Source organism: Alligator sinensis, unplaced genomic scaffold (genome assembly GCF_000455745.1).
Source record: "Alligator sinensis unplaced genomic scaffold, ASM45574v1 scaffold1782_1, whole genome shotgun sequence".
In the NCBI taxonomy this organism is placed as follows: Eukaryota; Metazoa; Chordata; order Crocodylia; family Alligatoridae; genus Alligator; species Alligator sinensis.
Window position 1 is genome coordinate 266,346 of NW_005842767.1, and position 12,511 is coordinate 278,856.

Genomic DNA, 12,511 nt, shown 5'->3' on the forward strand with positions numbered 1-12,511 from the left:
CAGCTGGGTATCCGCAGCTGTGCCAGCGCCCCTCCGCTCCGATTGCTGCCCCCCTCTCTTCCAGGCTTGTCTCTGCCGTTCCCCGCAGTCCTGACCTGCTCCAGCCTCGCTCCTCCCGTTCGAGTCCGTGTGCCTGTCGGGAGCTGCTAATTGCTCCGATACAAGTCTGCACCATGTGTCGGCTGCTTTCAATGCAGGCGTCCGCAGGGGACCAGGCTCAAAGCCGGCTGCGTTGGGATGGATGTATGACCAAGCATTTCTTTTTATCTGGGGGATGGGGAGAGGAAGGTGCTTTTAACAGAAAAATCCCTGCCTTTTCTTTCCCCATTTTTTCCCCCTTAAAATACGAGGTGGTGATGACGAGGTTGAGTTCGGAGCCGTTCTGGCTTTCTTGGGCCGCTTGTTACTCAAAAGCTGCTTGGTGACAAATGCAAGGACTGCCGGAGGGTGGATGGTCCAGCTATCCCAGTATCCTACCTCCATCAGCAGTGTGCAGAAGAGGGTTTTGAGGCAGAGCATCAGGAACAGGGTAGAGCGATCCTCCCATTGCCATGCTCTCCCAGAGCCCACAAAGAGTTCACGTCTCTGCCTGCTGTGTTTAAGAGCCCCCGATGGACCCATCCTGCAGCAATTTGGCTAAATCCTCTTTGAACTAGATTAGGTTAATGCGCTCTGCAATAATATCCTGTGGCGGCGAGGTCCACATGTTAACATGGGAGTTTCTTAGGTGAGCTTGAACACCAAAAGTTTGTTACGGACGGGGGAGCTCTGTGTTAAAACTCACTGTGGAAAGGTTTGGAACAAGTGTGGCTTTATTCCACCAGGGTAAAACTTCTATTTTGACAAGCGACTTCGGTGCTAAAGAGACTCTGTCTGAAATGCCAAATTGGCTGCTGAAGATGGGAGCCCAGGAGTCCTGACTCGGAGGGCCCTGCAGAGCAAAGCTCTCCCTCGGTGACTTCCTGAGCGTGTAAATCAAAGTGAAGATTATTTTTTTTTTGTGGTTGTTGAAAGATATCTTGCAAAATGCAAAGCATTTGGCAGGCCTTGGAAGAGTCCCCATGACCACAGGGAAAATCGCTCCCGGACCTTCCAGGGCCAGGCTGGTGCCAGGTTAGCGGGAAAGGCAGCGGAGTGAGGGGCTGAGCACATGCAGAGAAAGTAAGCGGAGTGAGATGAGCAGGTAGAAGGGATTGCACTTGGCTACCGCGCGGGAACGATGGGATGGTGTTTCTGGGAGTCGAGGGAAGAAGGGTCTTAACCCGTCAGAGGAGCAACAGGAGAATTAGGAAGCAAACAATCCAATTCATTTTAAAATGGAGCTGGACACGTTCATGAACGCAGGAGTCTTGACTCTGCTGCTGTCGGGTTTAAGTGCATGGTGCCCAAATGGCAAGATGTTGAGGAGCTATGATATCTGCAGCGCAGTCGTGTCAAAGTCTTCTCTGCAAACCTCCTGCGCTCTTCGTATTTAGAAAATACCTTGATTTAAAGAGCAGTGGGTTCTCCATTGCAGCATTTACACTGTGGCATGGGGCTGGGGTTCACTGGCTTCACGTCGTAGTCGACAAACCCAGGAGGCAACGCACGGTTCCTGCCCTCCGTGCCCCTTGCAAGAACCCGGGCACAGACTAGCTGAAAGCGTAGTGCAGGGATCACTGCTGAAAGACTTGGGTGATGCAAAATGCCATCTCTTTGTTATTCTGTTTTCTTGCCTCTGTGTTTTGGGGCTGAAGCCCCAGCGCCCTATATAGAAACACAAAGGCAGAGCGCTTAAAAAAATAGACGCACCAGCCTATGAACCGTAATCACCTGCTGTAGAGCCACGGCTGCGGTGAACGCATTAAGAGCGCAGCTCGGTGCTAGCAAGAAAACGGGGTCTACCTGCGAGCTGCCTCGCCAGCTCGTCCTCTGCACGGATTGAGGCAACCGAGAGGATGGGCCGAGCGCTATTGAATTTTTGCCTCCTCTCGCTCCGGGTCCCACTGGAACCTATTAAATGGTCTCACTGTGTTTGTTTCCATTACCCGCTCCTTGTCTCTGCTTTCGCCGTGGTTCCTAATTCCACAGGATGCCGCGTGCTGCTTTAGTGCATGCCCACGATGCCGCTCTGCCTTGTTATTTCTAGTTCGCTGGCATGTTTATCATCCTGGAAACGAATGCGAGCGGCCTCGTCTTCTCCTGCATGCAGCTTGCCAGCCCGCGCTCCCTCTGTCCCTGCCTCCGGGAGCACCCAGGGGTGCCTCTTGACCCTGGTTGTTCCTTCGTGCAAATGAAGGCGGGGGGTTCAAGCAATGGGAGCCAAATAATTAAAGCCGTGATGGCCGGCGAGTTATGTTCATAGCTAATCTGAAGTGTGAGCGCCTGCAGCTAGGCCAGAGCTGTTTTCTTTTAAACTTTTAGGAAAGCCCAGGGGGGCTCCTGTTAGACTTGTTACGCTTCCTGAGAAACAAGAACCCATTTCCTTTGCTGCGCCTATTTTTTAATTGAATTCTGACAGGTTATGGCTTTTGCTGCCACTCAAGTTGGGCTTTTTTTTGCTTTTTTTTTTTTTTTTAGTGCTGGATCAAAGCTTTCCAGGCCTCTTTTCTGGCTGTGATTCCTGAGTGGGTCTTGGCTTGGGGTTTTCCTAGAGGAGGTTGGCAAGGAGGTCCAATTCCCTGCTGGGAGATCGGGAGAGCGAAGCTGCCTTGGTCACCGCCGGGCACCCGGGTGCATCACCCGGGCGGTGGAAAGACCCCCGTCGGGGACGAGAGCGACTGCAGTGGTGGTTCCCCTCCGGGTGGGGGCTGGACCCTTGCAGCCCTGGACAGTCTGTGAATTGATGAATCGTCATAACAGCCACGAATGGTTGGTTGGGACCCCTCGCCATTCCGTCCCGTCCTGTTCTCATGTCTGTTCTCCATCCGCAGACTTTCTTGGCGTATGGAGGAGACGAAGGCTTTGGGGAGCTGGAGGGGATGGCCCGTGAGTGAGAGAAGGGGGCGCTTCCAGAGGGGTCTCGGCCTCTTCCCCAGCCCTCCTCCGAGTTCCTCGCCCAGGACCGTCGCAGCAGCAGAGTTGCTGGCGGGGCTCCGAGGAGCCGTCTTTCCCACCGGGAGCCCAGAGCTCTCCGCTCAATAGCCGGCTCCCTCCGCCTACCTTTACAGACAATTACCCCATCGCGCTCGAGGAGAGAAATCGATCTCAGGATCGACAGGAAAATCCATAGCCTGCCGTACCTGGGGCTGCCGGTCTCGGCCGGGGGCTGGCGGCTCGGCGTGGGAGGACCGGGTCTTCTCGTGCAGCGTGCACTGGGGGTGAGAGATGGAGCGCTTTGCTTCACCAGGGCTCTCGAGCTGCAACCAGGACCCGGGACTCCCTGCTGACCCAGCTCCTTCACTCCTGGGGAGTTTGCAGCCAGGCCCAGGGTTCAGTCTGCTCAGCCCAGTTATAACGTGGGCACAACCGAGACCCAGTTTGCCCTTTAGCTCCCATCCCCACCACCCACCATAGGAGGGTCTGGCCCCAGGGGTCCCTACATGCGCGGCAGGCCAGGCTGGGTAGCTGCACCCCTGGCTTCCCTGCATGGCTGGCAGGCGTGTGCAATGGTGGCAGAGGTAGAGAGGCTCATTTTATAGTGCTCAGTCTGCAGCAGGGTCCCTGCACAATACGAGAGCTGCCAGGCTGCAGGTAGCAGCGCCTTGGAGCCCGTAAGGCATGAGCAGGGGTGCTAAATTCAGCCCCCTGCCTCCAAGACTTCTCTCTGTGGAGCCTTTCTGCTGCATTGCACGAACAGCCTCAACAGGGAAGTCCTGCATTTTTAAATATTTTACTAGTCGGTCAATAGGAGCATCAGCCTGGATCCGGGCTGCTTCATCAGCCCTTTCCAGAGAGCTCGGACCAGCACAGCAGCCTGGCCTGTACCCAGCACGGGTGTTGTGGGGCAGGGGGTGACGTGTGACGGTTCGGGAGGCAGAAGCAATTTCCAAGTCGAGGTGTTGGTGTCTCTGTGATGTGGCTACCTTGGCTCTGCTGGTCTGGGCCGGTTTTTTCTGTTAAGATCCGTTTTGTTGCATGCCGCAATATTGCCCTTGCAAGGCATGATAAACATGCCTTCCTGGTTGGGAAGCAAGCACTGTGGTGGACCCATCCAAGGGAGATACTGTTTCAGTTCAGGATGCTGGAGCCCCCCCAGGTTTCAGCCTGTCTTGAACCCCGCATTTCCTCCCCCTTGCAGGACACCTTCGAGGCCCACCCGGACAAGGAGGCCAGCGTGACTCACATGATCAAGGCGGGCAGCGGCGTCTGGATGGCGTTCTCCTCGGGCTCCTCCATCCGCCTCTTTCACACCGAGACCCTGGAGCATCTGCAGGAGATCAACATAGCGACGCGGACCACCTTCGTCCTGCCAGGTAGGCAGGGTCTGGGGAGGGCAGTGGGCAGCCCTTCGGGACGCGCGCCGTGCGCAGGTCCTGAAGGCTACTCCCTAAATTCTTGTAGCAGCGTTGGGAGCATCTCACTGGAAATGGCTCGGGCCCCTTGAGATGGGTATCACTGCAGGTGGTCTTGGCCGTGTGCTGCCGTACTTTTCCTGGCATTGCCCCACCTCTGACCTAGGATCCTTGACAGACCGCCAGCTACTCTTGGAGGGAAGGGGGAGAATTCATGACCAGATTCACTTCCTAATCCCAATACGCTGCTTCAGGAAGGAAGCTCTTAGTCTGCAGCCTTTTAGGAGCCCTATCAATGCCTAGTGGGATGGGAGGGTGGCCCGTGGTCCCTTAGGTAAAGTGCCCTTCTTAAGCGATGATCAGAGGTTGACCTGACTCCACCTTCAGGCTCCCTAAGGGTGAGACTATGCGTCACACTGCAACACAGGTATGCAGGTTGTAGCTGTATTGGTCTAGAGGAAAAAGCAATCAGGACTCAGTAGAGGTGATATCTTTCATTAGACCAACTAGATTTTTTTGCAAAAAAAATTCTGTTGAATTGCAACCTTACTCACACTTGTTGCACCGCTACACTATTGCACCTTCCTCCTTGCTTCCAGCGTCCTTTCTGCTCTCCCATCCCTCCTTCTATTTGGACTCCCCTATGCCCCATCTCTCACCCTGTCTCACCTGCTTAGCAGATGAGTCCTGCACTTAGGATGGGAAAATCCCATGCGCTGCTACAAGTTTGGGGCCAACTGGCTGAGCAGCAGCTCTGCAGAAAAAGACCTGGGGGGTACAGTGGACAGTAAGCTGGACAGGAGCCAGCAGTGTGCCCTTGTTGCCAAGAAGGCTACCAGCATCTTGGGCTGCATTGGGAGGAGCGTTGCCAGCAGATTGAGGGACGTGATTCTTCCCTCTATTCAGCACTGGGGAGGACACATCTGGAGTCCTGTGTCCAGCTGTGCCCCCCACTGCAGAAAGGATGTGGACAAATTGGAGTGGAGGCAACAGAAATGGTTTGTGGGCACATGACTTGTGAGCAGAGGCTGAGGGAAATGGGTTTATTTAGTTTGCAGATGAGAAAACTGAGGGGGGATTGAATAGCAGCCTTCAAGTCCCTGCAGGGGGTTGCAAAGAGGATGGAGCTGGGCTGTTCCCAGTGGGGGCAGATGGCAGGACAAGGGGCAATGGGCTTAAGCTGCAGCAAGGGAAGTTGAGGTTGGATATTAGGAAACATTTTCTCACTAAGCAGGTGGTGAAGCACTGAAACAGGTTACCTAGAGAGGCTGTGAAGTCTCCATCCTTGGAGGTTTTTAAGACTGGGTAGACAACGCCCCATCTGGGATGATGTAGCTGGGGCTGGTGCTGCTTGGAGCAGGGGTTGGACTAGATGTGACCTCCTGAGCTCCCTTCCAGCCCGAATTTTCTATGATTCAGTGAGCCACTGCAACAGGATACTTGTAGCCTGATTTATTGGAGGGCTTCACAGGGTAGGGGGGGAATTTATGGATGCAGGGACCATGCTCAAATTCCTTAATCTTTATGTACCTCACTTTCTCAGTCTTAAAAAAAGGCCTCCACTACCTCCCTTGGAAGGGGTTTCAGGTGTGTGTGTGGGCAAGAAGCAGGGGAGGGCTTGAATTATGCGAAGCGGAGCTTCATTGTGTCTGCTTTGTTCAACGCTCTCATTCCGAAAAGTTATTTTCAGCATCGGCTTGGCCCAATTACTTCACTTGATTGCATTAAAATGTATATCGAGGCACTTGTGATCTGAAACGCCGCCCCCCGAAAGGGTGGTCAGCGATACAGCAATCATCCGAGTTCAGAGTGCGGCTCCCGGCAGACAAGCGTCCGCAGAAAACCTTCGCCGCTTCCTGGCATCCTTGGCAGAGAAGCCAAAAACCGCACAGGCCATGGGTGTTGCTGTCTCCGGAGGCAGGGTCAGTCCCTGCAGGTCACAGGGGAGGCGCGCTGGCAGGGCTCCCGGAGGGAAAGGTCTCTGGGTCCTGCCCTGCAAAATAAATACAGAACTTCAGTCTTTTAAGCTGTCAGCCCAACATCTTTCATGAGCCCCACGTGCTGCTTAAAAAGGGTCTGGGAGGAATCCTAGCACTTGTCTGCTTGAGAAAATTAATGCCAGAGTAACGACGTCTCTCCAGTTATACCGATGAATAGGCACACTGCTCTTGTGCAAATGGACACTCAGAGCACTAGTTTTTGCACTAGTCCAGTGCTTCTGCAAGAGATGCACGCACGGATTGCCTGCAGTTACACCCAGGTAAAGTTTTCCCTAATGCAGACAAGTCCTTAAATCACAAAGTCCTTTATTGCTGCTTCCCGGAGACACGTCTGCCCAAGGACCGTCTCTTCCACATTCTCCTCCATCTGCTGCTTTTTATTTTATTACCGAGGCTGCCTGCATCACCCGAGTATCCTGTTTCGGCCCAGCTCATTTGTTCTTTCCCCCCTGTTTGCCCCCACATCTTCCTCAGTCAGACGTGTTAGATTAGTTGTTTTTGAGGCAACCAGTTGTGATATCGCAAAGGATAACCAGACTCCTGACCTGGGAGAATTCGTCCCTTCAAAAGGTGAGAAGCTTGTAGGATGCTCATCTCCTGATCTCTGCTGAGGCTGTTAGCGAGAGGGAGCAGTTTCTGGTCCCATTCAAGCTCGTGGGATTAAGCTTGTAGGACGCTGAGAGGATGGAAGTTGAGTGGCATCTAAGGTGGCCTTTTCTGCCTCTGTGAGCTTGTCCACGTGCCAACCAAATGCTTCGTGCAGAGAAAATTCAAGTACCCAGCTGTAGTTTTGTATCCTCCGTGCAGACAGGGGCTTTGTCTTGCTGCTGCATCTGCGTGAGTGCAGCTACATTCCTGCCTGGACCCGAGACTGCAGAACAGACCAGCTTGGATTCGGTCCCCAATTCACAGGTTTTGACCCAAATTTGCCAGGCAGATTGGGATGGAGAGCTGTGCTCCCTATCCATCTCCGGCGATACTCAAGGTGTCTGTAAGCCTTTTAAAGAGGAGGAAAACCAATGGGGAAGAATTTGTCATTCAGCCCCCTCGGCTTTGAAGTCTTTTGTCCTCCCTCCTCCCTGACTCCAGCTACTGATCGGACTAACTGTGTAATTAGTAATAAATGCAGTACTCGTGTAAGTAGCTGCTTTTTTTTTTAAGGGCATGTTAAAAAATTTATCACTTCCTTTTCTTCCTGGGAGAGTGAGCGTTTTGGTATTAATGCATTTCTGAACTTAAGCTCCCTCATCCTTTTTAACTAGACAGGTCATTAATAAAGTCTTTGCAGCGAGCACGGGCTTTTTCCGGTTGTATCTCTGCAGATATATTGCTTCGGCGAGTCCGACGTTGCAGCGTTAAGTCTCTGTGATAAAATATTTATTTGCCATTAGAAATTTTTATACTTTTTTTTTTTTTTTTTTAAGGCTTTATCTTCCCTTCTTGGAGAAGGGGAGAGGATCCCACCTGTGGGAGAGCTGGGGACCTTGCAATGGTAGCGTTGAGAGGTCTCGCTTGAGGTCACAGCCCCTTTGTGCTGTGGGTGCTTTGAGTCTGACCCTACTCATCCTCAGCCCCTTTGGCCACAGGCTCCCCTGGCCTCATGGGCGAGCCCAAACCCCCCTGGGGCAGGAAGGAGAAGCTGGGGGAAGGGTGAGCAGCTCGGTGGGACCTTTCTCTACCTTCTTCAAGTCCCTTCAAAGCAGTTAATGCAAAAGGTGGTGGGGTCTTCCTTCTGCTTATGGCTGCTGCAAGGCAAGTTGCAGCAAGGGAAGTTGAGGTTAGATATTAGGAAGAACTTTCTCCCTAGGAGGGTGGTAAAACACTAGAACAGGTTACATAGAGAGGTGGTGCAGTCTCCATCCTTGAAGGCTGTCAAAACCCAGCTAGACAAAGCCTTGGCTGGGATGATGTAGTTGGGGATAGCCCTGCTTGGAGCAGGGGGGTGGACTAGATGTGAACCCCTGAGGTCCCTTCCCACACTAACTTTCTATGATTCTGCTTGTGACTTAGCGTGAAGGGACAAATGTTAGGCCTGTTACTCTTCTTAGAGACATGAGCAATGTGGAACGGGATCACGTTTGGGCACCAAAGTCCACTTAAGTGCTGAAAAGGTGGAGTAGGGTCTGGCCCTTGGGCTGTGCTTCTTGAATTCGTTGCCTGGTGAAGATAAGGCGAGCTGTCCTTGCTGGTGCGGCAGGCAGGTGTGTACCGACGCAGCTCATTGCCCTATTGGGAAATAAGCCGCACCTCGATACTGCACCACTGTCCTGGGATAACTGTGACTTCAGCCAGGAGGAGGGAAAGAAAAATAGCCCCTGGGACTTGGCAGAGTGAGGCTGGTGACTGCTAAATGTAGACGAGGCCTTAACGAGAGACAGAGAGAGTGTAACTCTTAGCATGCACTTAGGGTCTCAGGGTAAGACGGGCAGCCAGGGTCACAATCCTCGCCTGATGTGTGCTTTCCTCCCAGGAGTGCGCATATGAAATGTTGATAATGGAGTGACCGAGCCATGGGGCTCCAGCCAGGGCATGGGATGCCTTCAGCCCAGTGCTGCTCTCTGCAAGTCCCTTCGTGGCTCTTGTCAGGTGCCCCGAACCACCGGGTCCGAGGTGAACCCCAGCTTGCACGCCTATGCAGGAGGGATGTGGAGGGGCTCAGGGAGAGGAGCACAGGCCTGGCTTAGTGCAGGGATGGCTTAGCAGCAGCAGTGCACTTTGAGGAGACCAGCAGTACATCCCGGGAGGGGCGCAGCCGTGGAATTGGCCAGTGGGAGAGAGGGCAGGTGCAGCCGGCGCCTCGGCCGCTGCAATAATCGCTGGGGAAGCATCTACTGGACAGTGGGTGGTTTGCTTTGCAGCACTGCAGACATCCCCCTCCAGCCTCTTGCTGTTCCCACATCAGCCCACCTTGCCTCCCTTTGCCACATCTCGCTCTGCCTGGGGCCGCTGCAGGCAATTCAAGTTTGCAAGACCCAAGATCCAACTGGCGACGTGTTTCCCCAGCTCAGCAGCAGAGCAGGGGGTGGCAGGAGCAAACGGTGGATGGAGGGGTCAGCGTGGGATCCAGCCAAGGTGGAGATTCAAAGGGCATGCTGTGTTGGAGAGGAATGGGGAGATCATCTTCTCAGACAGCCTGGTAGCCCCAAGCAACTTGCACCTTGCAGCCTGTGGCATGAAAGCCCATGTCCTGCTTGAGCCAGCCTTGGCTCCGACAGGCAGCAGAAAGGCAAGACCCTTCCTAATGCTGCCTCCTGTTGCAAACCCTTTTGGTCCCACCTGCCCCATGGATCAACCAGCCTGCCCTCCCCCACAGCCCATCTCGGCACGGGCCTGGCGAGGTGTCCCCTCCCCGAGCTGCCCGGGACGCCCCACCTTCCTCCCTGGTCCTGCCGAACCTTGCCGCGGCTCTCGCTAAAGCAAGGAGACATCACGGCGCTGATCATGTGGGAAAACTAATCTGGACTGACATCAAAAACATGTTAATTCATGGCAGCGAATTATCCGTCTCATTGTCCGTGCCTAGAAACAACGGGGTATTCTGTTCTTGCAAGGCAAAGGCGCTCGTGCATTCAGAGCATAAAACATGGGGTTGGAGTCGTGCCTTCGACGGGTTGCCAGTGCATTGCCGGCCCTGGCGCCGGGGCCCGGGTGCTTGCTTTATCCTGGCACAGGCGCTTCCTACTGCGGTGGTCGAGAGCCAGCAGCTCTCGGTTCACCCCCTGCCATTGCTTTGTCCCACCTCTTCGGGGGCCACGTTCTCTCGGTCGCCTTTCAGAGCTTGCGTGTCCCCCACCCCTCTCCAACCAGCCCCCTATTCCTTCTCTCACTGCACGCTAGTCTGCCGCTAACACCTTGTCGTCCTTCAGCCCCTGGGGCTCTTCCCCCTAATGCCATTGTCCTCTCCAGCTCGTAGCTATGCCCTGCCAGGATGCCTATCCTGGTACCCATCTTGCTGCTCCTCTTGGCACCGAAACCTCACCACAGGGTGGATAGATGCTCACTCCCATCTCTCTTCCAACAGGCCAGAAAAACGTCCGTGTCACCAGCCTGCTGATCTGCCAGGGTCTGTTATGGGTTGGCACCGACCAGGGCATCATTGTGCTGCTGCCTGTACCCAGGCTGGAGGGCATCCCCAAAATCACTGGTGAGTTCTCCCCTCCTGGTACTTCTCCTCCCCATGAGGCTAGCTGATGCCCAATAGTCTAGGATTAAGCAGCACCAGGTGGGAATTGCTGGAGAGTGGGTATGGACCAGCTTCTTCCTCCCATACAAGTCCAGTGGGGTCCAGGAGAGCTTGGCCCTGGCCCTCCCAGGAGGTTTCCATGAGTTTAAGGACCTTGCAATCCTTTGCAAACCCCGACCCATACCAGGTGCAGTCATGCAAACCCCGACTCTCCATTCCTGACCCTCACAAACGCTGCAGGACTGGACATCTGCTTGGTCACCTCACTTCACTAGCTACAGAGCCTGTCTCTCCAGCCCCTGTCATGCCGAGCGGGGATCTCAGAGGACCTTTGCCGGGTCAGCGCTGAGCAGGAAACCTCCTGCGACATCCAGGGCACGACAGTTGGAGGGGCTGGTGTCTCCAAGCCAGCAATAAATCAGCGACCAGGGTGTCATGCCGCTGGAGGCACCATCACTCGTGCAGGTCTCGGGGCTGAGCTTGTGGGCCGGCAAACCCCAGTGTGCTGTCTCCCTGCTCCCCAGCTCAGGAGGTTTGGGCTTCGCCAGCAGCCGCAAGGTTAACCACGCTGAGGGTATCTGTGCCTCTCCGAATAATGCACTGCAGTTACCGCAGCAGCGGGGAGCCGCGGGGGCTCGTACAGGAGCCTTGCAATATTGATGAGGCGTGAACTCGATTTGTTTTTGGAAGCAGTTGCTGTTACTAAAACCTTTGTTCTTTCTCCGTCTCTCCCACTCTCCTCCCCTCGCCCCTGCATCGCTGCCCCCAGGTAAGGGCATGGTGTCCCTCAATGGCCACTGTGGCCCCGTGGAGTTCCTGGCCATGGCCGTGAGCACCCTGGCTCCCGACATCCTAAAGAGCGACAAGGAGGAGGAGGGCGGCGAGGCCGTCTGCGGCGACGAGGAGAAGCCGGAGGGCCGGTGCCCGGAACCGGCCGCCCAGGACAGTCACCTGGGCCGGGAGATGAGGAAGAAGGGGATCCTCTTGCAGTACCGGCTCCGCTCCACCTCCCACCTCCCCGGGGAGCTGCTGTCGGTGAGAGAGGCCCCTGCCGCTGCAGGCGCCGGCACCCTGGAGCACACGGAGGAGGACGGCTCCATCTACGAGATGGCCGACGACCCGGACGTGTGGGTGCGGAGCCGCCCGTGCGCGCGGGACACGCACCGCAAGGAGATCTCCTCGCTGGCCATCATCTCGGGCGGACGAGGCTACCGGAGTTTCAACGCCAACAGCAAGGGCCCGGCTTGCAGCGAGACAGACAGCACGCTGCTGATATGGCAGGTCCCTCTGACGCTATAGCGGGGACTGCATCCCCACCTCGCCTGCCCACCTCGCGCCGCTTAGGAGCCGGGACGACCGAGCCTGACCGCCATCGAGCCCCTTCATGCGGTCTTCGCCTACATCTCCTCTCGTCCCGGGCTACCTACGAAGCGACTTCCCGGCTGCTCGGGAGGGACTCGGTTCTTAACTTCCCACCGGCAAAAATGAACACTTTCCCACCCTCACGATGCACCGCCCTCCCTTTTGTAAGACTTTTTTCCAAACGTGCGACTTTTTCTTCCTTTTCTTGAGAAAACCCGCTTGTTTTTTGGGGTTCCTTTTAACAGTCCAGGCTGTGTCAGAAGAGGTGCCCTCCCTGCGGGCTTTGGAGGCACCCGAACGTTGCCGAACTCTTCGGCGCGTCTCTTCAAAAGAGGGCGCCGAGCCTACGCGTGTCCATGTGTGAATATCTATATAAATATATACATATATAAATATAACGATGTATATTATTATGTGTACAAATGAAAAATCTGTATATATCGGGGCGTCTGGAGCTGCAGGAATAAAAAAGGAGGCTCGAGCCACGGCCTGGTACACCCGGTGGCGAGGGCTCTCTTGTGAACCGCTGCCTT

General features: G+C 55.0%; 1 protein-coding gene across 3 annotated transcripts in view; it reads left to right on the forward strand.

The window, feature by feature from the left end:
- Window positions 1–12,500, forward strand: part of ARHGEF10L (Rho guanine nucleotide exchange factor 10 like) — a 100,683-nt gene extending 88,183 nt beyond the window's left edge. For all 3 annotated transcript variants that reach the window (XM_006034739.3, XM_025216806.1, XM_025216807.1), the window contains 3 exons: window positions 4,220–4,394; window positions 10,455–10,577; window positions 11,386–12,500. In XM_006034739.3, coding sequence (XP_006034801.2) covers window positions 4,220–4,394; window positions 10,455–10,577; window positions 11,386–11,915 — 828 coding nt within the window. In that variant the 3' untranslated portion in view covers window positions 11,916–12,500. The remainder of the gene's footprint in view (window positions 1–4,219; window positions 4,395–10,454; window positions 10,578–11,385) is intronic.
- Window positions 12,501–12,511: the final 11 nt, after the last annotated feature.